Below are 26,621 nucleotides of genomic sequence, written 5' to 3' on the forward strand. Positions count from 1 at the left end.
CTGAAATGCCGGGTCTCCTTCTGAAGCTCTCTCCCTTATGACAATGTCCTCGGCACAACATCATGATGATCATCGGCTCTTGCAAGCATCTCGCTGCCAGCGGTTCCACGTTGGGCACAAGCTTGAAGAGCTCCAGAAAGATGATCTGTCCTAGGAGCGGGGTAGAAATGCAAAGCTGTTTCCAACCCTTTCTGTAATGGTTCATGTGAGCCTGTTGAGCTTGACAGAAAGTGTGGTTTCTGCTCGTTTACTTTGAGGGTGGGTGTGTGTCCTGTTGATGGGTCTGGATCCGCCCCGCAAATCGTGATCGCGGACTGAGCCCGATTAGAAACACAGTGTGAAGAGCCGAAAGTTGCTAAGACAAGAACAGAAATCAGGAGGAGTGAGAGCCCTTCACTTTGATTCTTCTCTTCCGTACCACATGGATCGGTGTTACGATGCTGACTGTACGGACAGCTAGAGACGAGTCCTCATCTTGATCATACTAAGATCTGATCATGACATTTTGTTTGAGCATTCACACATGGAGGCAAGTCTGAGGGCTGAAGATGAAATGTGTGTGTGTTTCGTACATCGATCGCGACCGGACCATTTCAGTAGGTACCTCGGCACTAGAACAAAAGTGTGAAAGACCAAAGTACCGTTAAGGAGACGCTAATCTCCAGCCGAAAACTACACTACATCTGGAACACTCCACACTCTACCTCCAGTTATGTACAGTACCTCGCTGCTCAACACCATATTGCTCGTTTGATCAGTACAATGTCCTTGGTATGTAGTTGTGAGTTGAGCAATCGAGTAGAGGACAGAAGAAAACGTTTCCACTTTTGAACAAAATCCACAGCCTGACAAAGGTGAAGCACGGGACTCACGATGCCGACGGGGCTCCAGTTCACCTTTTTAGTGGCGGCCCCATCCACTGATCTGCCCTGGCTGAGTCTGGGAACACCCTGCGGCGCGTCTCTGCAAGAGTGCAGTGAGCCGAGATGAACAGTGCACATCCAGTTTGGGATACGGTATTGGTATCCCCGCTTTACAGGAGCGTTGGAGACAAGTTAAGCCCGCTACCTTAGGTATATCGTGAAGAAGGTGCCATTCCTACCGCAATTCCCCGGCCCTCATTCCCTTGAATGCGAAGCGAAGAGACGGGAACCACCGAGCTCCAAACGCTCTTGAGACACACTGCAGAATACACCACCAATCTTTTCTATCCTGACCGGAAACGTTCAACTTGACAACTTCCTGTCCGCAGATCCCGCCGAGCAACATACGAACGTCAATCTTCAGAGCCAGAATTACTCTTCACCCTTGACCGTGCCAGTTTAACGCCGCGACGCAATTTTCGTCTCTTGGCCTGCCAATTGCGACTCGATCCCTATTTTCCGGCAGTCCAGGCCACCTACGATCACGATTTCTCGGCGCCCAGCCTCTGAAGCTCAGTGCCTTCAGAACACTCTTCGTGCCCTACTTCGCTATCACGATATCATACTTGTCGCGAATAGCGATCGAACTACATGCCGGGGAATTGATTGCGAACTATCCGAAGGACAATCAAGCGGGGGAGATCGGAGAGGGGCCTCCGTGAGGATAATTGAACGACACCCCGACGGGCAAACACTGGATTTCGGCAATACCTTAGAGCCACATTTGCGACATCAACTCCGACAACTGAAAACAACGAGCACCGGCCACAGTCACGACCACGGCGTTGCGCGCGCGTCAGATGCGACACCGAGGAGGTCATACTTCATGGCGATTGAGGCATAGATAGCCAGGAGGCAGAAGGATTGCCAAAGCGCATTCCCAGCGGTTTTTTGCCGCCACCAGCGACCGATCCAGCATGGAACCGCGACAGCTCTTCAGCGACTCGGCGGCCGATCCGACATCTACCGCCGAGGCCGTCAACAATGCTCTCAACTGCGCTTCTTTCAACCTCCCTGAAGGAGGCATTCTCCAACTCCCGAACGGCGAGATCATTACGCTTAGCGGTCCGGCCGCCTTCAACCCACCATCCTGCGGCCTCGCCATTCGTTCCGTTCCGAACATCATTGCTGGGACTGGAGGTAGCACCATGGGACTGAAGACAGATGACGACGCCCACTTTTCGGACTTCCACGATCCGTTCTATGCGTCAACATTTCCGCAAGTCTACGCTCTTGCGGCGACGACAATTATTGCATATACCTTGGTCATCATGCTCTTTATCACACCCAGGTCCTTTCTCGATGGCGGAGTGGTTGTTCTGGGGCGCAAGGGGTTCACGAACGGCGGGGGCGGCACCAGTATTGGCGGACGTCCTTGGTTGCAGAAAATTGCAGCTCTCACGGTCGCCATCTCACTGACCATCGCCAACGCAGCTACGTTTCGCGTCGCCGAGCTCCAGTATTCCTGGGGGACCCAAAATGCCACGCAACTACAGGAAGATGTTCTTGGTGGGACCGAGCTCAAAGTCATCCGCATCATATCCAACACTTTCCTATGGCTCGCCCAAGCGCAAACCCTAATTCGCCTCTTCCCACGCCAGAGAGAAAAGGTGATTATCAAATGGACGGCATTTGCACTCATCACGCTAGATGTCGTTTTTCAATGTCTCAACAGCTTCAAGTATCAGGGCTCCGACGTCACACGGCCCAAGTTCACTGAGGCCGTGCCGGCCCTCAGTTATCTGTTCGCCCTCGCCCTAGGGGTCCTCTATGCTGCTTGGGTCTTATATTACTCACTGATGAAGAAGCGGTACGCGTTTTACCACCCCTTGATGAAGAACATGATCCTCGTGGCTTTCCTGTCTGTGCTCTCCGTTCTCGTTCCTGTTGTATTCTTCATCCTCGATATGTCGAAAACCGGTATTGCGGGCTGGGGAGACTACGTCAGATGGGTGGGGGCAGCAGCAGCTAGTGTCATTGTGTGGGAGTGGGTAGAAAGAATCGAGGCATTGGAAAGGGAAGAAAAGAAGGATGGAATATTGGGAAGAGAAGTGTTCGATGGAGACGAGATGCTCGAGGCCTCACAGTCGGAACATGCCTGGCCAAAGAGGAGGAGAAAGGGTTCGGGCGGTTCGGATTCGCAAGACACGGAAAGTGGCAGGGGTGAAAAGGGCGGCGGATCAAGTCTATCGAGGTTCGGTGCCTGGCCGAGGATTAGCAACTTGACATCAAAAGACCGGGCGGAGCACGGCTCCAGGAACGAGACCAACCGGGAAAGTTCACCGGTGGCGGATACTACAAACGACGACGAGAGGCCACGGTTCCGACCACCGCCGTTATGGCCCGCGCGACCCACTCCGGCAGCGACACCAGTGAGTCGGACGGACACTACTAGCGCTGCTAGTACTATATACGCTGTCAGGTACAATACCATGACAGAACCAACAATGTATGGAACGCCACCGCCGATACACAGTATGGGGCGTTTGTCTAGAAGCGAGAGTCGTGGTTCCAGTCGACATGGAGACTACGGGAGCACGAGTCCTGGCTCGACTCCTGCTCAAGACGCCCGCCCAACGCAAAATTCCCACACCCAAACGGAAACACCATCGGCAGGAAGTAGGTGGCACGCACTTGTCCCGGCGACTTCGAGCAGGGATTTCGTGCCGCGCTCGGAGTCACGAGGAAGCAGCAAGATGCAGCGCGATGAGAATTCCCGATGGGATCTGCGAGCTAGAGTCGAGGAGTTCGCGGCTACCCAGGCAGAGAAGCTGCGTGAGAAATTCCGCCCGACGCTGGATACCAACAACTTGCCGGTAACCGTCATCCCGGCGCCGCCGCGAAGAGGCGCCGCCCTCGCCCAGCTTCGTGAGGATGAAGAGCTTAATATTTCATCAAGGGAGGGAGTGGCCAGGGAAGAGAGCTGGAATAGCAATGCTTCGGGAATGGTGACTGCGGGAGAGGCTACACAATCACCAACACAAGCCTCCTTTCCTCCACCACGTGCGGCAAGCAGCAGCATGAGCACAGCGCAAACGTCGCGGCCACGGCTCAGTCCAATCGTCACTCAGGGTTCTTTTACCAACAACAGCCGGTATAACCACCTGCCAGTGACGGTAATACCAGCTCCACTACGTCAGGACTCGGCCAGAGCACCATCGCAGCCGCAGTCACCGTCGCCAGTTGCTCTCGGTAAGCAACCGGCGAGAAGCGACTCGACAACGACACCGTCTCCTTGACATGACATGGGTTGGTGCACGCGTTTCCATCTACCACTGGGCATTTTTGGTTGGGGTTGTTTCCATGTCCCTTTTCTATAGGAGATACCACTTGTTATTTGCACTGTTTTGGCGTCTGGCGAGGATCAAAAAAAGGGCGTTCAGGTTGGGAGGCTTTGGGGTGAGGCTATTACGCTTTTATTTATGCATTGTCATCATCACCATGGGATACCCGGGACCCGCGGAAGAGGGAAAGGGAGAGGATATATCTATTGTTATATGTCTGAATGTACATTATATGTAATTCAATCTTTCGGGATGTTCATCATGATCTTAATCTTTGGCTTGAAGGCATTTTGAGATACCCAGCCTCCATGAAGGATACATAAATTTCACAAGTATTAAATTGCCTTGTCAGGTTTTGTCTTCTATTCGTCATGCGCCTTGGCGATGTCAACAAATAGAGTTGTTTAAGGGCGCCGGTGGCGATGGCCTGACGTTAACTGAAATCCCTTTTGTAAGTGTGAGCCCCTTTTCTACGGACAACCCACTTGCTACAGAATAATGGCGGGCATACATTCTGTTCGTACCGCTCCTTGCCCTATAATCTGTAGTGGCTCCTCCTGCAGCCAGTCAGCAGGGTCCCGCGGACTCGGCAGCTTTTTTGGAGTTGCACTCCCGTCCCCATCGGGACCTGCAGAAGTCCCGTCTCCCGACTCCGTCAGAGAGTTCAGTTGTCCAGTCCTGGGGCTGCCTCGGGTCTCCAAAGACAAAAACCCCTGATCATCATCATCACCGTCGAACTTCTCCAGTGTCCTCACACAAAGAGGCCAATGAATGTTCGTTTTGACGAAACTAATAGCGAGTAAGCTTGGCGTTTGACCTGATGGGGTAGGGCAGAAGAAAACTTTGGAGAGTTTTTGCAAACTTTTGCAGACGATGATGGACTCTGGTTGTGACACTTTACCCTTCCCGCATATTCTTCAATCTTCACTTCATCGACTTCTCACCTCAAATCCAGAAGCATTGGATGGGTTGTTTGGGTCCTCCTGGTCACGGCGGTGGAAACCAGGGTCCAGTTAAGCGGTCTGTGGGGTCGGCCGCAGCGGAAGACCCGAACAGGGGAAATTTGGTTGTTGTCGGGACAAGTTGAAGCATTTTAGCGTCATGTCAGCCCCCTAGTCCTGCGTTTATGGAGTCCATCCCGGGCGCTGCGCTGAGGCCGTTCGAGATGTGGTCCCTACCGCCTTCCGTCCCGCGGCTGAGCGATACGTGGGTGTGTAGCTCTGGACCCCCCCGTCTCGACTGGTGAGGCCACTCCCCCTCCAAAAAGAAAAAGACCATCTTCAAAATCTCGGAATTGCCCCCTTGCAACACTTCTCTTGCTCTGTTTTCCAAACATTCTTCACAAGAAACTCTTTTTACTTTCTTTTTACGGTGCTGTTTTAGCATTCACTTGAGTGCTTGCAGCTTACTTGGCTGCTGTAATCCTAGACCGCAGCGGGACCTCTTTCCGTTACCAGAAAGGGGCGCACCAGAAGCAGCAGCAGCAGCAGCAGCAGCTTACTCTTATTCTTGTTTTAATTCCCCCCCAAGTTTCACGGGACTCGGTCACGCCCCTCCTTTTTCTCTTTTTTTTTTCTTAACCAGCCAGTGTAACAAGCGCACGCGAACTCCTACTCCTTCGGCGTTTTATCGTGACATCTGATTCGGCGCAAACCAAGAGACAGTCAGCGTCTGACGGCGGCTTTGAAGGAGAACAGAAAAGCAGCAACGACCTTTGGATACTTAGAATCTCTCGAGTCTTGCGCTTCGTCTTCCATCCCGGAGGGTGTCCGACTGACCAGCCATCCACCACTACCATCGCTACCTACCCACCGCCCACAATGGCGCCCTCGACAAAATCAGAACCATTCCCGGAGCTCAGCTCGGCCGCAGACCGCCAATTACACTCCGAGGCCACCGCAGCCCGTCGCCGCAGAAAGTCGAGCGGCCTTGGACAAGCCTTGCGCGTCGGTGACACTGGCGCACCCGCCTTGGCCACCAGTCTTGCCCTCTCACAGAAGGTAAGAAACCTGCCCCCTCTTGAACACCAGGCCACAGACGGAAGGACAAACGGGGCAGCAAGAAGAGAAGCTGACCGCAGTTGTGTCATACAGGATTCCAAAGATGTCGCCGCAGCACCAGGCAAGAAATTCTCCAAGCGGCGCAAGGCGCGCTCCCTCCTCCGCCGCGCCAGAAACTATGCGATCAAGCACACCTGGGCCTTGCCCTTGGCCCTCCTGATGGCCTTCCTAGCTCTCTACGCCATCAACCCGACCGAGAGCAACCCGATCCACCACTTCATCTTCCTCTCGTACAAGCTGCCGACCTCGAGCGCCGATGAGATCCCGCAATATGGCAAGGGTCTCTGGGATATCGCCTTTGTATCCTTCTATACCGTCGTTCTATCCTTCACCCGCGAGTTCATCATGCAGGAGGTTCTGCGCCCCATGGCGCGCTGGGCCGGCCTCAAGTCGCGCGGAAAGCAGGCTCGCTACATGGAGCAAATGTACACGGCCCTCTACTTTGGAATCATGGGACCCGTTGGCATGTACGTCATGAGCCACACGCCCGTCTGGTACTTCAACACCGTCGGCATGTACGAGAACTTCCCGCACAAGACCCATATGGCTTGTTTCAAGTTCTACTACCTCTTCCAGGCCGCCTACTGGGCGCAGCAGGCCATTGTGCTTCTCCTGGGAATGGAAAAGCCCCGCAAGGACTTCAGGGAGTTGGTCTGCCATCACATTGTCAGCTTGGCCTTGATCGGCTTGAGCTACCGCTTCCACTTCACCTACATTGGTCTTGCCGTGTACATCACCCACGATATCAGTGATTTCTTCTTGGCGGTAAGTCTTGATCCAGAATTACCCCGTTGTGAGTCAGAGCCTGCGCAGCATTTGCTAACTTCGCCCGTGTTTTTCTCTCCAGACATCCAAGACTCTTAACTATCTCGACCACGTGCTCACCGGGCCTTACTACTTCACCTTCATGTGCGTGTGGATCTACCTGCGCCACTACCTCAACCTGCGCATTCTCTGGAGTCTGTTCACCGAGTTTAAGACCGTCGGCCCTTACGAGCTCAACTGGGAGACTCAGCAGTACAAGTGCAACATCTCCTTCGTCATCACGCTCGCCCTGCTCGGGTCCCTCCAGGCCCTCAACCTTTTCTGGCTGTTCTTCATCATCCGCATCGCCTACCGCTTCGTTGTACATAAGGTTGCCAAGGATGACCGCAGCGATGATGAGTCAGAGTTGGAAGAAGAGGTCGGAAACCAGAATGATGTCAAGTCTTTTGACTAAGGCTCTATCTACCACCAAGAAGAGGTAGATTGGTCGGGGCAGTGATGAGCATCTTTCTGTTATCATTACCGATATGAGCATGTATTAGAGTCAACTATAATGGGAGGTTTTAGGGTGGTGATGTATGATGTTCAGTTATATCTATCTACTTACTGTACGGCGGGATTTTTTATGTGTTTATCCCATCACGTTTGTGTATGAAAAATAAGAGGTGGGAATGGCAACGACGAGGTATATCATCTGTAACCGAAAGGAAACGAACCACAGACCCTATGAATATTTGGGAAGGCTTGGGAAGGCTTGGGAAAGGAAATAGAAAGGGCTGGGAGAGAAAAGCATCAAAGAAAGAAAGAAGGGATACTTGCACATCTTGTGTGCAGGCAAAAAAAAAAAAGTTAATAAGAATAATTGATCAGTACTTGGTCATGCCTTCCTTTCCCTGGCAAGCGGCACCTCTTGGGCATTGCCACATTTGTGCAAAGGACAAATAGGGGTAAGTAAATAAACAACGTGGGAACGGTTTACGTAACGCATAGTGCCCGTGTGGAGAGGTATTAGCAATAACACAGACTTCCAAGGCTTCCAAGAAGCACATTACCACAATGCTCAGTCACAGAATCGGCCCAAGACTTAAGTGACACATTACAATCTGGACCTCATGACTTCGTCATGTTCGAGAATGTCGGTCCATCCGGACTGAATATTTGGGCCGTCCGTATCGATATATATCCACCTTCTTACCGACTTTTAAGAATTTGATCCATCCACACATCTGCGCTCACCCGATGACACTCATGGTCTTCTACATCGAACTCCGACTTCAAACACCGAATGTCGGGCGTGATGATCAATTATTCAGCAATCCTTCTCTTGACACGAACGGGTAACGGTGAGGTGGCTGGTTGGTGAATAACGAACGAAATATGGCATCGAAACGGTCACATACCTTATGCTGTGAATGATTCACCAAGGGGGACAGGAAGGGGATTGCCAACGAAAGAGACAAATGATGAGCGGTAACGCGTATGTATACGTTCCACTCCTAAACTAGCTGTTATTGAAAGATTAAGTCCAGTACCTAATTTAACCAGCCAGTGCCACCCAAGAAGATCGATCAAACGAGCAGAGACCACCGATCCAGCGACGTGCAAGACCCGGAGCTAGAACGAACGAACGCCAATAGAATCCCTCACGATTCGTGTCACGAATCAACAGCAACAGCGAAACGAGGAGCAGCAGCAAGCAAACATGGCTCCAATTCGTGACGGCTCCCCGCCGCCTCCTGGCTATCAACCACCAGCTTTGGAAACTGGGACTTTGACCATCAAGACCAAGACGAAGTTTCTCTCTCCCAAGTCAAGGTCCTCCTCTCCCAAGTCCTCGTCTTCCTCAGATCGCTGCTCAATACACTCGTGGTCGTCGTCGTCGTCATCGTCGTCAGCAACAACGAGTCCACCATGGACAAAAACGAACAAGAAGAGGGACTTGAGTATGTTGAGGGATAACATTACAGGGTACAGGTCTGGAAGCGGAAGCAGGAGCAGGAGCACGCCAACGACAACAACAACAACAACGAGAATTCCGTACGAGGGATGGTCGAAGCAGTCGCCTAGCTTGGAGGATATTTTGAGAGTGTTTCCGGGGAATGCGTTGTGAGGTGAAGAGAGAGGGAGTGTATGCGAAAGACAGAGAAGAGAAGGTGAAGGTGGTTACTTTTGGGACGGGACACTAGGAAGAAAATAATGAGAGCCCGAGAGAGGTGAAAAGATATGCTGATATTGATTAATCAAGGGTAGATTAATCAAGGGTAGATAGAACACACATCATAGAGATTGACAGGGGACATGCAAAAAACGGGTTTAATACGTAGTTGTAAATAGAGGGTAAAATTACAGATATTCGTTAATACGGCGAGCTTATTCCATTTCACAGGTCTTGCAAGACATCACACCAGGTTTGTACATCAAGGTTTTCCATAGAAAGTTTTCCACCCCACGAATTTTCTTGCTTATTACTGATTTCGTGATGAAGGCGGACGGAATGCTTTAAACCCCAACACTTGGACAGTTAGGTTCTCATGAGTTTTCGACCGTATCTCCATTCAGACAGACACCAGTGTCAATTGTGCCCATGCTGAGGAAAACGAAGCTTCGTTTTATGTTCTTCGTATCCCCATAATAGTGTACTTTATTGCACATCAGTCTGCAAATCAGCGACCATCACCGGGCGGGCAGTCACGGGTGTAGGGTAAGGTAAGGTAGGTAAGATTGACAGATGGACAGATTGACGCTCGAACGGGGCAAGTGCCCGAGTAATGAGAGACATCCATCACGATCACAGGGCGAGAACGGGATACAGTACCTAGGTAGACTTGGAGGGTGACTGACAAGAAAAGGCTTGAGTTTGAGTCTTCGACTGACATGCCTTCCCGGAGGGACGGATACCGAGATCGATCGAATGGAAGACAAACCGATAATCGTGATGCTTCTTCTCTCAGCTGGGTCTTCGTTTTCGGGCAGTTAGTCTAGGTCTACTATGCTTGACTCTCCAATCGGCAGTTCCGCGGTTCGTTTATGTGTTCGTTCCATTGGATTTGGATTTCCTTTCCACATTTTCGTGGTGGAATGAATGGAGTTCCATGAATTGATCGGCTGGCCAGACCCAACTCTTTCACTGCCAAACATGGAACTTGCATCTTACATGTTAGACTTGTAGACGTGCCTGTTGCCAGGGCTTCAAGCAGGAAAATTTTGTCCAATAAGGGAAGTGACGTTGTAGATCTCTTTTTTTTCGCTGACCCCTCCTGCACCTCCTCCTGCCCTCCATCCGCACGACCGCACTGCACCTTTCAGTTGCTGAACAATCATCAAGAAATTTCGATAGTTTCAGCAGGGAAGTTACGACTTCGGCACTCACGATCACATTCGATACGTACCTATTCAATTGGCAGCCGAGCAGGATTTCAAAGCCTCCACGGACTCGCTTCGCCTCGCCAATCAGAATTGATGACAACGGCAGCGGCAGCGGCAACGGCAATAGTACCAACGGGAAGCGGAAGCAGAAGTGGAAGAGGTTTGCAAGAAGATCAAGAGATCGTGATATCTTTCTTGGCTTTTGTTTCCCCTCATTGTTGCCGAAGAAGGAAAAAAAACAAAAAAAACACCAGAAAAAAAAAAGGGACAGAAAAGTATTCAGGCTGTGTTGTGTTGTGTGATCGGTTAAACTGTCTCGATCAGGAAGGGGAGCGAGGGATTGCATGTGGCATAGTACACATAAGAATGTAGTAAGAATTGAGGGGAAAGGGGGGGGGGGGGGGGGAGACATGCCCCGAAAGGCAGGCAAGGCAGGCAAGGCAGGGAAAAGCTATCCCGGGAGGTCGGTAGCGAAAAGTAAGATAAATCACGGGAGCAAGGAAAATGGTGGGCAGCTGGATGGTAGGCTCTCGGAGTGGAATGGAAGTTGGTAAGATGGTGCAGTGGGGAGTTAAAGTCTTGGAAAAGCTGACGGGTTATTCGTTCACTTTGTCAGATTCCTGTACTTTTCAGTTGTTTCTCCATATGCTTTGTGGTGTTGTTTCTTTGCTTGATGAAATACGTTGTAGAGGTGCTGTCTTCCATATAACGTGTATGTTTCCGAATGTTGTCATTACAAGGCAGAGGCAGGTATCCGACCAAACCCACTCATATGTAAGGGGGCCCCCACGCTGGATAAGCAAGCAATTGTTTGATCTCTCGGAGACAAAGCCATTGTTGGCGTTGATAGGTGACTGGCAAAGGTCCATCCATAGGCCTGCTGATAATGGTGTTTTATATGGAAACGGACATGTGAGACAAGCAAGGAAGAAGGACTGGATGACGAGAACGGGAAGAGATCCAAAAGGTCAGTTTTTCCTGGGTCGTTGATATCTCTTACTGTACCCCAGACATTCGGTAAAGGAAAAAGCAAAGCGGCAGCTGCCGTTGTCAGAACAGGTATGATGAAATACAATATGTAGCATACTAAATCGTAACACTGGCTGGACTTGGACAGGACTGGGGACTGGGGATGGGGTGGGTGTTGCTAAACATGAACAAGGAAAACTTTCCCGGGATGCTTAATGCTATGCATCGGGGAAAGGCATATCGTTCATCCCCAGATGGCAAACTCGGCCGAAACTAGTATGTGGCTACGGTGGTGATAGCATGTAGTGGTATATATATGCATGTGCTTTCAAACCTGGAGAGACTCGGAGGACGAGAATGGAATGGGAAAGTAAGAGTTGTGAACTCCCAAGTGTCCGGGTTTACTTGGCTAGACTGTACCTATTTCTATGGTAGAACCTTGGTGCCAACAGGAAAATCAGCAGTGGTGATAATAGTGATGGTGGAGCGGATGTCTGCTTCTCGCTCTCACAAGGTTTGATGTGTGGTTGCTTTTCGCGGCTGCTTCCCTTCTGGATGTGCCAACAGCCGCATCACGATAGTGCGGGGGATCATCACGGGACTTGCTAAAAGAGAGGCAAGGGGATCAGCGGCACATACCTGGAAGGTCCCATTGGGAGAAAGTCAAGGTTATTCTATTGGGCTGTTTTATTTTATTTTATACTATATATACGTACTGTGTATCACATGCTCGGTGAATGGTGGTATGAATGAATGGACGATAGATGGAACAAGAGTTATAGGAGTGTTATGTTGACAGAAGCACATTAGCTTCGAGAGTTGTCCGAGTTGGAAAGGCTTTTTCTCTTGGGAGAGTTTCAACCAGTATTCAACTTATGTTTTGTATAAGCTTCGCTGGGCATGCGGAAGAATGATGGCTGTAACACGACTGGTGCGATTGGATGTACACACTGAATGAACACGTAAATATCTACAAAGCCTTGCTTCGGGATGGGGCCTCATAATGGCCTAGTTGACGATTGATTTTCGATCATGAGGTTCCGCCGTTTCTTTTACCTGTCAGATGGCTTCCGGCCATGCGTTTTTGTCCAAGACAACGGGAACTGTTGAGGTTGAGTATGTCCCCCTTCCCTATTGTTCACCCACAGCAAAGCACAGCTATTCACAGCGTTCTTCGTTGTTCATACGTAGTTCTTGCGCCTTGACAGTAGCTTTGTTGATGCGGATACGCTCATTGGGTAACATGTTGCATTCAAAACCAAGTTTAGCATGCTTATACATACGGTAAGGCTGCTACCGGGACGATACCCATCCATTGAGGTGTCGTAGTCTAGATGACGGTGTATACACCTTTACGTAGAAGTATATAGCTGCATAGAATATAAGTTACACGACCAACATGTCCCTACATGTAAGGACTCGGGCTACTGTCGATACGCTTGGAGTCCAGAACCACCACACTGACATTCGGAGCAATGTGCCCTGTCGATCTCTGGGAGAACATTGAGGGAATCTTCGGCATAGGAACAAGCCGAGTTCGTATACGTAACCTGTCCTAACTCCATTTAGGCTCGGAAGGATTCGTGACGAGGCGTAGTAGGTGTAAGTGAGCTGTGTTGTTGATGCATCTGTACCCAAATCGGAAGATTCTAGGGCGACGAATGGGAGCAGGGTAAGGGTTGACGGGCCGGGAAGAGACTCCGTTGATTCCTTATCGTGACTCTATGCACCCTGGAAATCTTCTCCTCCAAGAACTCCTTGAAACCCAGATGATGATGGACCACTGGCCCCCGTCCCCGCCCATGGATCTGAGAGAAGGGGGGAGAACAGAACATGGTATTCTGCACTTTTTGATGCAGGATAGAGTACTCATGCTCTCAGCAAACAAGTACCTTACAGCAGAGACGCGCAGAGTGTATGATAGGCAGCTGGATAAGTATGGTTTCGGTGTTTTAAAGAACCAGTGAGTCTGTTGGCCACTATCTCGACGCGTAGCACATAATAAAGTGTCATGTAGGTAGCAATTCGGACCCGAGCTTCGATGTTACAAACTTATCGCCGTGCTACATTTCCGTCGGGTCGAGGCCGTCGGAGAGGAGTTCGTTGGATACTATGGTACCGGCCAGGGCAATAGCCGGGCATCTGACAGCGTCCTTTTTGGTCTCTGGTCAAGAGACGGGAATGGAAACCCATCTGAATGGTCTCCCAGAGCTTCAACTTGGGAGGGTGTCGACTGAGGATTCCGTTCCGGGGTCCACACCCTGACCGGTTGCCTTAGGCCTGCGTCGCTATGCATAATCGTGTTTTGTCGGTGAAGAAGCGCTTTGAAGTCGAGGCACATGGAAGAATTCTTTCTCGTAGCTTCTCAACATTTGCGTATCATAGCGGATTCGGCAGTTAAAAATTTTCTTCCCCTTTTCATCCGTATGGCTGTCAGTAAGAGTTTATGGGAAAGATGGGGATACTCCGGAGAGGCTAATACTACGCAGTGTTTAGTCTGCTTTAACCCACGTTAGTGCCATGCCGCCCAGGGGTTCGGGATTTAGGCCAGTGCTGCACACAAGGCAAACCTACTCAAGGCAAGTCAGGCTAAAATTTGGACAAGTTAAGGCAAGTTTCGGGGTCGGCTTGCTTTGTTAGGCTTGCGAACTTGTATCTTGCTTTCCAACCGATAAAATACCCCTCCGGCCCATGGAATATTAGGTACTTTCGAGTATAGTAACCCCGGTAATGATCTGTGTATATAGGTTATGCAAGCTAGCAAGGCAAGGCAAGTCAGGGGTCAAACTTACCTTGACTTGCCTTGTGTGCAGCACTGATTTAGGCGAATGGGCGAAAGAAGGCAGAGAACGTAGCGATGGAAAAGTATCATTTCGACGTAGTTTCTGCATTCCGCGACGCCAAGGGTGTTGGGTTTCGAAACACGTTGAATTTTGAGCGGATTTGCTGACTGCGGACCGGAAGACAGTAGGCAGTTTTGAGCATTATCCCCTGAATTTGCCCTGGATTTTCTGCCAGCAAGCCTTGGGTGTTTGGATAGGCACAAGGAGGACGACGGCGAGGCCCATTTCTGTTGGTTGCTGGGCCTGGCCGCATGAGAAAATCGTCACTCGGGCATGATTTTGTGATGCGAGGTTTTGTTTTTTTCTCCCTGCCGCCATAGAGGCCCATCTTCTCGTTGAACTGTTAGTACTAGTAGTGGGCCTATGTTTCCCTTCTCACCTTTCCCTGCTTGGCCTCATGCTTCATTCATTCATCGAAAATTCCAGGCCAGTGTTACTGATGGGAAACATCCCGCAACCACATAGCCGTCAGTTAAGTACTCTGGAACGATGCCACTCGAGAAAACCACGGCATAACTTTCCGACGAAGGAACCGAAGTTGAAAAGGATCACGTCAACTTTTGCGAAAGTCGAGTGAAGCACCCTTTCCTCCTTGGCACACAATAACCCGTAGTTCCTTCCAGTTTGCCAGTGTCACTTGATAAGTAAGAGCTCTCAAGTTGGGAAGAGCTTTCCTCCAGTTTCGCACCGGCTAAGAAGAAAATTCAGCATGTCAAGAACGTAGTAGCCGTGCCGGGAAAGAGCTTCCGGGAGCTTCATGCCGTGTGTTCAAACAGAAAACCACATGGATGTCCCGGTGGCCGGCCCGTACGGCTCCGTCGGCGGAAGTCCCATTCACTTCTTCCGTCTTCTCCCGTGGCCCCCCCCCCCCCCCCCCCCCCCCCCCCCCCCCCCGTCCGGATACTCTCATGTCCTCGTCTCCCCAGGGTTGCTGTTGTAGCACACGGACGAACGGGCAGAAGCATTTCACGCCCAGTCGAACTCCCATGCTCTTTCCAGGCAGTCGGTGGTCACATAGCACCACATGTTATCTCGATATAGTGCGCACGCGCGTTACGCACGACAAAAAAGGCGACAGTTTCCGCGAAACAGCAGACCCCTATCGTCGTTCTCTGCCAATGAGTTCATGTTCTGAGCCCTCAAGCTAGGCAGTAAGGCAGTCTTGCTTCTGCCTCGTTTTGTTTCTGCTGTGTTGACTCGCAAAGTCTTGTCGATGATGTTCCTGAAGCTAGCATTGTGGTAGCGCAGAACCAAGAGGTCGTAGCATTACATACTGCTACCTCAGCTAGTCGTGCCTAGTGTACCTAGTCCCGCTGTATGCGGTCCGATGTGGCATGCATGCATGAAGCAGGTCGTCGCGGTCTCATCACCTGAAATAGCGGCAAGGCGGTGAAGGGGCGGTGATAGAAAGGGTGTGCAAGCTGGCATTGGTTGAGGATTGCGTGGTTACCATAGTTTAGTTTTGGGTGTTGTACCTTGTTGGTCAGAACGGCCAAGTTCACAAAGGTATGAAGCCGGTCAGTTGAGGATGGAATGATAAATCGATGATGTAGTATTTTCGGCCAATCATACCCGTTGGCCCCAAGCAGTACGGTGGGGCACGAGACACACACACTTACCAAGTAGGTAGATGGACGTGTCTGCATGGACACCGATACCGCATGTACCTCTGCGATTTGAAACATGTCAGGCCTTTTATCTCCCCTTTTGTATCTCTTTCTTTTTCTTTCTTGTCCTTTACCGCGGTTATCGTAACCTATTCTGATGTCCTATGCCTTGCCGAGTTTGGGGATTTGCTACCACAACAGGGAAAGTTACAAAGCCTTATTACGGACATATACTTGTACCCGACCTGGTGAAGACGCAACGAGCTGGACGGTGCCAAGAGTGATGTGATGACTGATGACCTAACCGCAATGGTGGGTGTGGACATCGGGACGGTACTTGAGCCTGCCGCTCGGTACCGGTACCTGGACGGAGAACTGCGGAGCTGCTCTCGGCAGGTCGGTCCTGACCTTCAACTCCCTTGGCCTCAGCATCCGGGCTTCATTCCGCACGCAAACGAACAAGAATTTTCTGCCTCCGTCCGAGCCATTTGGGACACCAAGCATCATACTTCGGCTCTTATTTCACCAAATAGACTTTATCAGTGTTACAGCCGAGTTCTCATCGAAACGCAAATGTCGCATTGATCCTCCACTGTCCGACCTGCCGTCCCGTCGGGCTGGGCCGGATAGCCTTGGCAACATGAATCTCGAACCTCGTCTCGCTCCGATCCTCAAAAGGCTATGGAAACGGACCCGCATCACCAGGCGCACTACCGGCAGGCAGGGCAGCCCGGGCCCGGCAAAATCGAGCACGTAACACATCCAGCCACGCTGCCCTGGTTCCTCGAGAACGCCTGGGGTTTCCAGACCGGCGATGACGAGAGTGCAACTCCAATCTACTGTGTACGCCGAGGACTTGCACGGCAGGGTGCAATGCAGAATGGGCGGGGCAACGCACTATCGCTTTTCAGTCTTCATCCTCGGTCAGTTTCACATCGTCACTTTGGGAAAGGGCAAGGAAGGAAAGGCCCGAGTCCGGCCCTTCGATCACGGTTCCATCGCGGTTCCATCACGGCCCAATACTGCAGTAAGTCCCGGACGACCAGCAGGGTGAGATTGATGAGCACTTGATCCATCGTCACGCCGGTCATCACCATCCCGTTATGGTGCTGCTGCCCCGGGTAGGGCAGGGCTTCTATGGGGGGAATTTCGCTTCCATCAAAACTTCCATGGGCATCTGCAATCCCGGACAGCACCTCATTCCGTCCGCCCCATATGTATCCCCGGCCATCTCCCCGGCCAGCCCCCGAGTATCCATCCCCGTCGCCCATGTGGAAGTGGTGGAAGTGGTGGGAGTGAGACCCTATCCACTCACTGTCAGAGAGAGGCAGGCAGACCGCGGGAGCCCGAGGAGCGACAGGCCGAGGACCAGAGGAATGTGGACAAGGAAGAGAACTGAAGAAGAAGAAAAAGAAAGAAAAAAGGTCTCTGGCCCATCGCCGGGCGAAGGGCATTGCTCGCCGGGTCGTCCACAGGTCTCCAGATCGATGGGCTTCAAGCTTGGTGCAATACCCAAACATGTTCTCGGATCTCATGGCTCTCACCTCCCCAGCCATCAGCTTACATAGTCAAAAGTTTGTACGAGATTATCCTACTCTACCAACATGATATGTCCATTACTTATGCTGCACTGTACGAGAATAGATATCTTTGTCCGCTAGGTAATCCAGCAGCACACAGATATCCTCGAGTTCTCCCATGTGGGAGGACAATAGGAAACAGCGGTTACATCGAGAGCTGGTGCAGAGGGTCAACCAATCATTATGCGGCGTTTCTTCCAAACTAGACATGCGAAGATGACCACTCACCACTCACCAATGTTCCAAGGCCAGTGGAGCCTCTAAAGTACCACTTTGTCAAGCTGGTTTCCATAGTGGTACACCACCACCTCGCCTGTCTGTCATTCGTGATCAGGACAGAATAGACACAGTATAGTTTCATGGTTGAAGAAGAAGAAGAAGAAGAAGAAGAAGAAGATAAAAAAAGATAAACCAACAATGATTATGACACACGCAAAGTACAGGCACATAGCTTTACTTATTGGAAGAGCTATTGATATTCCATGCCAGGCGAGCGTGGCATGAGACATGTGCTCTGGGGACGTTGTGGGGATCGATCAGGACATCAGGTAGGTACCTGTAAACTCTCTGTAAGGTACCGAGAGCACTACTACATATTCGCCTCTTATATGTATAAGGTACCACAGCACTGTCACCATGGACCCGGACGTAGGTTGATATGTTGTACTAAGTGATATTCAGGTTTTTATATCCGTGATACAAGCCCCAGATTTCGATGCTGCGGAACAAAGAGTAAAAAGGTTCACAATGGGAGTTCAAACATGATGTCTTGATCCAGCCAGAAAAAGACACCTCTTGACTCCGACTTTTCGGAGGGGCCTGGGCCAACCTCCCCATTGCGGCCGCCCTTGTCAGGGCCGCTTCGACGGCTGTGATTGGCTGATGTTTGAAGCACCTCTGCTTTAGCTCGAAGGCGATGTTGCTGTGGGTGTGGGCGTGTTGTGTGTGTGTGTGTGTGGAGAAGGAGCCCCTCCACTTCTCTCCGGGGACTCGCACTGCAGCTGGAGACTCCATGCAACTAGTGAGGAATGTCACCAACATGGCCAGAGTCGCACAGCGTCTTTCCAACGACAATGAAAGCGAGTCGCAAGTATCGCAAATGACAAAACACCTGTGCCTTTCATTGTGTTGATTGTGTAAAGAATAGAGGGTGTGCATTAACGTCTATCGGGCGTCTAAAAGCCAACCAGTGGGGCCGTACGCTAGGTATATGGTCGTCTTCAATGCCGTGGTGGGGAGTTTGTACGGGTTCTGTCATGGAAAGAAACAACAACCAAGACGACAGCGCCGACCCGGCTCCTTCAGCTGCAGGTATTGTACCTTGCAAGCTAGGTCCACTACGGTACTGTACATGCACTGGCCGGGCTTCGAGACCTGGGACGACTGAGGATCCTCTCTACCTTCTTGTTAGCTTCAACCCAAGAAGGACCTCGACCCCTCCGTCGTCCCGTTTGTGAGGTAAGGTATGGTATCCGTCTGCCGTCCCGTGTCTTCCTTCGTCTGAAAGCTGTTGCGGCTTTCTACCGGACGTTCATCAGCTCTCCCCAACAACCTCACTCATCTCTTTTTCAACTTTCCATCTTGCATCTCACCACGCTCGTTTTCGTTCTGGTTTCTCCCCCCGTCTCCTCCCTTGCCCTCCTCGACCCTTCCCCCCGGGCCCTCTGCCATCATCTCCATACGGCTGCCCTACACTACAACCTGTCCTTGATCTCCGTTGTGCATCTTGTGTGTGCTTCGGGTACTAAGTACAGTACCATACAACTTCCTCTGTGTAGTTGTAGGCTTGCATCCCGTTTTGGATCCACGAATCCTGGCTGCTCGAGCTTTGTCTTTTTTTGGCAGCCACGATACAGCCGATAGAACACCGCTCCTCCTGCATCTATCTACTCGGTCGCACCTGCCCCGACCACCAAAGTGGAAGTGGACTCGGACTGGAGGCTTAGAAATTCACAGCTTTTGTTCTCCAGGTTAATGACGGTTCAAGCGGCTTCCCTGAGATCAGTTCAGTTAAACCAGGCGGCTGCCTTTCAGCTGGACATTCATCAGCAGCAACATCTCTTGACTCGGATCGGCCCCCGATCCTTCAAGTGGCAAAAGCCGCACCACCAACCCCGTCGTCACCTGCTTCCGCCTGCGGCGCTGCCCCACCATCATCTATAAACTACAGGCCGCCGACTCGATCGAGGTACTTCTCTTACAGTACCTTTACTGGAATTGGAAGAATTGGTCTCGGTGCTCAAGTCGACGGAAACTTGAACCGTCTCGCACCTCCTAGTAAAGAGACCTTTTTACCATCCGACAACAACCCATCGACCCAAAAGCGTTCAGCAGCGGGACAAGAGTGTGGGCTCGAGGGTTCATCCAGAGACACTGCACGCGCACACGCAGCGCGCGATAGTGAGCGAGTACGGCATCTCATCTACATCGTCCCGTCTCTAATATACACTCCCGCCGGCCCTGCTACGCCATCACCCCGGCAGCCGTCTGCAGCTTCATCCTCCTCCTCCTACCCTAACGTTACCATCTGCCTATCTTTCGGGTTCCCTTGACCTTCTTCAGGCTCGGCCCTCTATTCAAAACACACGCTCGCTTCTTCTGCCGCCGTCCACATTCACTTTTACCAGTTTGGTTGCAGTTTGCCGCCACTGCGCGCAGCCGGAACCTCGACCGCAACGTCCACTTAAACCCGACCGAGACCACCACTCAAAATCGCCAAGCACATCTCGAGGGTTCCCGAGGGTCATGATCTGGCGGCCTTGCCTCTGCCTCGTCGTCGTCTTCTCCTCTCCTCTCTAAATCCTGTCTTTTCCTGTATGTTAGCTCCCGTCAAGCATTGCCTGGGCTCGTCGAGCTAGCATGCAGTGCCACCTTCTGACCATTCACCTGCTCTGCCTTTCCATCCCCTGACCTCCCAAAAGAGGTACTCCTTGCCTCCCCACCTTGGATACTACATCTCTTCTTCTCAAACTCATTCTTTATTTCTTTCTCAACCTTTCCCCCTCAAATCCTCTTACTCAAACACCCTACCGACTCTCTTCTAACCCTCCATCTTGTGCAGGCCCAAAATGGAAGCACTCAAGGATGGACGAGGCTTTCAGCCCAGCCTCGCCGAAGTCATCTTTAGGAACTCTCAGCTATGCTATCCAGTCGTTCTATTATTCGCCTTCATCATCTCAGCCGGCATCCACAGCATCGTAACTTCCAAGACCGAGGAGGAAGTGGTTGCCCCAACCGTCAAGGGCCCCGGCGGAAAACCTCTACCATTTACCAAGCGAAGGCGCGAGCATCACGACACTCAAGCACCCTTTGTTCACAACGGCGACGTGGCCAAGACCGTGTTTCAGTACCTCTCGGCTGGCCTTGTACTATCATTTGTTGCCAACGGTGCTGCTATCGCCCTTCGTGCCTTGTCAGCTCGTGGAGAGAAAGGGGAGGTGGGCGATTGGTGGTGCGAGGAACAGCGCATAGTAAGTCTTTTCCCACTTCCAAGTATTTGGTCATCATGGGCCGTCAAACTATTGGCTTGATATACTTACAACTCCGCTTAAAGGTCTACGTTGCTGGGTCGGCTTTCTTTTACGTATACGTTCTCATCACCTTGTTTGACTGGGAAAACAGCCCGAATATAGTCCACTTCATCACATGGATTCTCGGCCTCGGCGGCGAACTTGTCGTCCTATTATCATTTGCTCTCATTGTTACCGGAAGCCACTACCCCAACCTTGGCGCTCACGATTCGATACCGAAACTCGCCAATGGCCCGGACGGTTGGGACCTCGTGGATCTCAGCATCGGTGCCGTCCGTATTTTGCTCATAACGATTATGGTGTTCACCTATGCGGCTCTTACGACCAGGAAGTGTATCAAGGAGAAACAGCGATACGACGAAGAAGCAAGCCACTCTGACAGCGAAGAATCAAGTCCTTTGCTTAACGGAAACCACCTAAACTACCAGACCGGCTCCAACAGATGCGATGATCGCAGACTTCCACGGACCGACTCTGGATTTGCGACCGGAAATGGGGCTGGGGAAGCAGGTTGTCAGCAGCGTGATGCGGAAGCAGCATTCTACCGACCTGAGAAGCTCCCTCACAAGACCTGGTTCGAATACTGCCGCGGTTATTCGGTCTTCTTCCCTTATCTTTGGCCAGCAAACTCTCTAAAGCTCCAGGGTATCATCCTTGTGTGCTTTGTGTTGGTTGTCTTCCAGCGCGTTGTCAACATTGCGGTCCCCGCTCAAATGGGCAAGGTTACCGACACACTAGAGCCCAAGGACGGGGTTTTCACAATGCCGTGGGCGCAGGTTGGACTCCTGGTACTATACAAGCTGCTCCAAGGGCCTTCTGGATTGCTTGGATCTCTCAGGTCGATCCTCTGGATTCCTGTATCGCAGCATACTTACCGAGCATTGACGACAGCTGCGTTTGAGCATGTGCATTCCTTGTCACTGGATTTCCACCTTGGCAAACGCACTGGAGAGGTCCTTTCGGCCCTCAACAAGGGAGCCTCTATCAACCAGTTCTTGGAGCAGACAACTTTCCAAGTGGTTCCCATGCTTGTCGATCTTTTCATCGCCATCATCTTCTTCTACGTCAAGTTCGGGCCGATGTACGCCTTGTTCGTCTCGGTTATCACCTTTTACTATTTGTATTTGACGATCCGCATGGCGGCAACTAGGGCTGACCAGCGACGCGATATGGTCAATGCGGATAGAGAGGAAGAGGCAGTCAAGAACGATTCGATCACGTCTTACGAAACGGTCAAATACTTCAACGCCGAGAAGTACGAGTTTGCGCGCTACCGCAATGCGATACTCAGCTTCCAGGCAGCCGAGGCCAAGGTAACCTGGGGCATGAATCACATGAACATGTGCCAGTCCATGGTTTTCATGTGCGGCTTTCTTGTCATCATGATGACCTGCGCCTACCAGGTTAGCCAAGGCACCCGGACCTTGGGTGAGTTTGTGTCGTTGATGACCTATCTCGGCCAGCTACAAGGGCCGCTCAACTTCTTTGGTACTTTCTATCGGACCGTCCAGCAAGCCATGATTTCTGGAGAGAGGCTCCTCGAACTGTTCAAAATCCAGCCTTCCGTCATTGACGGTCCCGAAGTCGTTGACTTGGCGCGCTGCAGCGGCCACCTGAAATGGAAGAACGTCGGGTTCTCGTATGACAAGCGCAGACCTGCACTCCACGACTTGTCTTTCGAGTGCAAGCCCGGAACTACTACCGCTTTTGTCGGTGAGTCAGGAGGCGGAAAGTCTACCGTGTTCCGTTTGATGTTCCGATATTACAACTGCCAGGAGGGAAGTATTGAGATGGACGGCCATGACGTCAAAGACTTGACCATCGACTCCGTCCGCCGATTCATCGGTGTTGTCCCGCAAGATACTATCCTCTTCAACGAAACCCTGATGTACAACCTCAAGTATGCCAACCCGACCGCAACAGAGGAGGATGTGTATGATGCTTGCCGGGCCGCTGCTATTCATGACCGCATCCTGAGTTTCCCGGACGGCTACGCCACCAAAGTTGGCGAGCGTGGTCTTCGCTTGAGCGGCGGCGAGAAGCAACGTGTCGCTATCGCACGTACAATCTTGAAGAACCCTCAAATCATCATGTTGGACGAGGCTACATCGGCTTTGGATGGCGAGACGGAGCAGAAGATCCAGAACAAGCTAATCAGCGGCAACTTCGGCAAGGACCGTACGCTCTTGATCATTGCGTATGTGCCCCCCCTCCTAACAATCACTTTGATATTTGCTAACACACATGTTTTACAGGCATCGGTTGTCAACTATCACGCATGCGGATCAAATCATCGTCCTTCACGCTGGCACCATGGTCGAAAAAGGCACACACGAGGAGCTCCTGGCTCTAGGCGGCCGCTACGCTTCCATGTGGGAGAAGCATTGTCGTGCTGAGCGCGCCGCTGAGCACGCTCTAAAAGCGACTCTGAAGGCCCAGAAATTGTTGAGTCGAGCCAACCTCTCACGAGACGACGATCACTCGGATGATTGCGACAGCATGGTCTCATCTGGTATTCTGCGGACGGGGCTGAAAAGCCCATCTGTCGGTTCCTCAACGCCGGACAACGAGTCAGACACCACTTCTCACAGGGGTACTAGCTCACACTCGGATGATGACAGCAGCGCTTCGGTCAGTGGATCGGAGGGAACTCTGCATGACGAAGCTAGCGATGATTCCCATGGGGAGGATAACCACAACAATACCTACCAACCGCGAACAGCGACGATACAGCCAATTGCTGGACGTAGAGACAATGGTCAATCGCTATCAGCCTCATATGCCTCGCGTTCAAGGCTGTCCTCAAGTTACTCTTTGCCACCAAGGGTACGAGCCAGCACATGAGGCCTCCCAACGCCCCACTTAACGATGCATCAGTGTTAAGCGAGAGTCTCTACATTCGCGACACAGCCACACCTAATATCCGGTCACCATGAGGCGACAAGCTGAGTCACCTCGCTCGTCGAAGCCATGCTGGACATATTGCATGTTTTGGTTTCTCTTTTTTTCCTTTCGTTCTCAGCGATGCATCAACTGGTCCCGTGGCGGGATCGTAATAATCACCCCTTTCACATTTCGTTTTTGTCTATAAAGTCTCTTCCTGTTCTCCTTTTCATATTCATAAACGCCGCTTAACGAGAGACGAGAACCATGAGATAAGATTCCCAAGCACGGCTGGCGTTGGTGGAGATTTCCTTAAATGCAATACTGGGCCGTTTTTGTCCATTTACACTTCAATTTCTTGGGGGGCTCTGGCCCAGTGATATACGCCGCCTTTTCCTTTTTTTTTCCCCTTCTTCTTGGCATGTTGCCTCCTTTTTTTTTCGTGCATCAAGAGCCGTGTGTCATGGTGTGTTACACTCTGGTTTGCCTTTTCATGCTTTGCTCTTCCAGCGGCCCGGCATAGGACAGGGCAGATGGGGGAGAACCGGTCAATAGAGGATGTGCATGGCGGGATAAAAACATACACGGGGTTATCTTAATACCATATTAGTGGTTGTTCTGTGATTTCGAGTCACAGCCTTACAGGCCCCTCGGGGAAAGGAGTTACCGGTTTCCACTTGTGATGGTGGTTTTCCAAAGAACACACAAAGAGACACTGATCATTTCATCCAGTCGATGGCTACTAGGCCGTTGATAACAGCATCATTTCCCTTTCCATCCTGTCCCTGCATATGTTCTCTATCCCCGTATCTCTCCCTTGTCTGTCTGTTTGTTCGATTATGAGCGAGACTTTTGTCTTCCTGTTTCTCTCTTTCAGTCTATCTGTCTGTCCCTGGTCACGAAACATTTGCAAGCCAGCAACCGAGCAATGTTTGGTAGTATATGAGCGAGTTGTCATTGAATTGTCTTTACAGGGTGGCCATTTGCATTATCATGAGCTGTGTGTGTGGGAGGGGTGGGAGAGGGGAAAGGGCAAAATACCCAGAGTGATGGTGTTGGGGGAATGGGGTTGATGTCGAGTGAAATTCTTTTTGAATTCTTTTTTTAAAATTTTGGGGTTTTTTTTTTTTTTTTTTTTTTCACTCATCGCATAAAAGGGAAGATGCGTGACAGAGAGGTGAATACCCAGTGAGTTTAGCGTGTTAGTACGTTTGTAGTCAGTCGTTGAAAAGATGAACTGTCTTGTACTAGATGGTGTTTGTCAGGTGTGTCATGACTGCGGGTGAATTGTGCCTTGATGCAGTCAACTACGTGAGTGGCTCTTGCCTCGACTTGAGACTAGTGCGCTCGGTAGGTACCACATATCGAGTCCTTTCTGCCCCAACCAGTTAGAGGAAGGTCGACCGAGTCTCTCCAATGGTGCTGGTTCCTTCCAGATGCCGGTCGGTTACTTCCGTAGCGTACCTTACAGATACTCGACTAGCTTTTGCAGACTCCGTCTTCTTCTCCTGCTTCTCCTGCTTCTCCTCTCTCTCTGTGTTCTTTCATCCTTCCCAGAACTGAAGTTTCCGTATGTCGGAGTTGTCCGCCACTCTGAAGCTTGGGCTCAGTACGGTATCCAATGCAATGGGACGTGATCTCTCTGTTTAACTCTACTAGAATATCCACTTCACTGTCTTCACAGATCGGGTAGGTGTTAGGTACCAGTTAATGATAGGTCCAAGCCTTGAAACTCAGCACTGAGTCCAGGCCTAATACCGCGACTACCAGGGGATACCTCTTGAGGTAAGTACCTACCTACCTAGATATCTATTTTGGACACCCGCAGCCAGTCACTTACTTTTCCACTACCTACCTAGGTAGGTACATGACCCAAGTTAATCCCTTTCTTTACCTTCCATGCTTTACCTCCACGCATACGTCTTTTCCTTCTGCCTTGCCGGTACCTCTCTACCTTTACTGTGTATCAACGTTACTTCCCCCCTCCGTTAACAACTTCCCAAACTTACCTACCTTTTTTTTTTTTTTTCTCCCCTTTTTACAGCTACACCTACCATTTGGGCTTCTTCCCCTTATCCTTCGCCTCCGCTTCTTTCCTCTCATGCTCAACACCCACAGCCATTAACTCAAAAGTGTTTGCTGTGGTCAACAACGCTCGACATGTCCTTCCACTCGCTGTACTCGAAGTGCTCGGTGAATTTGGGTTGTCGGCCAGGGTAGATGCAGCCTGGGCTGTTGGCGAAGGTTTTGTGGGCTACATCGGTTGTGGGCTTGTATGTGCTGGTGGTGGAGGCGATGTTGTGGATGAAGAAACTGGTTTTTGGGGTGGTGGATAGAGAGGATGCTATTTTGGGAAAGGGGAGAGGGAGGAAGGTGGTGAGTATGATATATATGTACCCTCTAGGAATAAATTATATGGAAATGGGTAGGGTATGGGAAAGTGAAAGAGGAAGTGAAAGAAAGAGATGGGGGGGCGGGGTGATGAAGGGGGTTGGAGACCGGGGAGAAGGGAAGGATCTACAAGTAAATGGACTTACTGCCTCCGATAGTGGAGGAGGAAGTTGTGTTGGTGATTGAGTTGGAACTGGACATGGTGAGTGTAGTCTCTCGAGGTTGTGACTCTAAGGCAGTAATGTTCTGGTATGGTGTCTCCCCTTCTTGTGACGACACTTATCGTGATAGTAAGATAGTAAGGGATATCTATATCTTCTTGCTGGTATACTCGAAAGATTCTGTCGAACGATATCAGCCGTACCACCTTCCAGTAGCATCCTCGCGGATGCTTATATATCTCGAGGCCTGAATATTGCG

General features: G+C 51.0%; 5 protein-coding genes across 5 annotated transcripts; 4 read left to right on the forward strand and 1 right to left on the reverse strand.

Moving 5' to 3' along the window:
- The first annotated feature begins 1,752 nt into the window (after nt 1–1,752).
- SMAC4_00101 (uncharacterized protein) lies at nt 1,753–4,520 on the forward strand. The gene is made up of 2 exons (XM_024655141.2): nt 1,753–2,910; nt 2,971–4,520. The coding sequence occupies exons 1-2, from the start codon at nt 1,841–1,843 to the stop codon at nt 4,160–4,162; spliced, it is 2,262 nt and encodes a 753-aa protein (XP_024510978.1). The 5' UTR covers nt 1,753–1,840; the 3' UTR covers nt 4,163–4,520.
- Nucleotides 4,521–5,489: 969 nt separating this feature from the next.
- SMAC4_00102 (uncharacterized protein) lies at nt 5,490–7,897 on the forward strand. Its single transcript, XM_003351513.2, has 3 exons — nt 5,490–6,207; nt 6,301–7,032; nt 7,115–7,897. The coding sequence occupies exons 1-3, from the start codon at nt 6,028–6,030 to the stop codon at nt 7,484–7,486; spliced, it is 1,284 nt and encodes a 427-aa protein (XP_003351561.1). The 5' UTR covers nt 5,490–6,027; the 3' UTR covers nt 7,487–7,897.
- Nucleotides 7,898–16,126: 8,229 nt separating this feature from the next.
- Nucleotides 16,127–16,574, forward strand: SMAC4_13649 (uncharacterized protein; the record flags this gene model as incomplete). The annotated part of the gene is made up of 2 exons (XM_066091522.1): nt 16,127–16,209; nt 16,361–16,574. The coding sequence occupies 2 exons, from the start codon at nt 16,127–16,129 to the stop codon at nt 16,572–16,574; spliced, it is 297 nt and encodes a 98-aa protein (XP_065946877.1).
- Nucleotides 16,575–18,520: 1,946 nt separating this feature from the next.
- On the forward strand, nt 18,521–24,953 carry SMAC4_00103 (uncharacterized protein). Its single transcript, XM_024655146.2, has 4 exons — nt 18,521–20,211; nt 20,459–20,867; nt 20,951–23,124; nt 23,183–24,953. The coding sequence occupies exons 2-4, from the start codon at nt 20,466–20,468 to the stop codon at nt 23,769–23,771; spliced, it is 3,165 nt and encodes a 1,054-aa protein (XP_024510979.1). The 5' UTR covers nt 18,521–20,211; nt 20,459–20,465; the 3' UTR covers nt 23,772–24,953.
- A 983-nt stretch (nt 24,954–25,936) lies between these two features.
- On the reverse strand, nt 25,937–26,402 carry SMAC4_00104 (uncharacterized protein; the record flags this gene model as incomplete). Its single annotated transcript, XM_003351515.1, has 2 exons — nt 25,937–26,154; nt 26,348–26,402. 2 exons carry the CDS (start codon nt 26,400–26,402, stop codon nt 25,937–25,939), a joined length of 273 nt encoding a protein of 90 aa, XP_003351563.1.
- Between the last annotated feature and the right edge of the window lie 219 nt (nt 26,403–26,621).

The sequence above is a fragment of the Sordaria macrospora genome, chromosome 4 (genome assembly GCF_033870435.1).
Source record: "Sordaria macrospora chromosome 4, complete sequence".
NCBI lineage: Eukaryota > Fungi > Ascomycota > Sordariomycetes > Sordariales > Sordariaceae > Sordaria > Sordaria macrospora.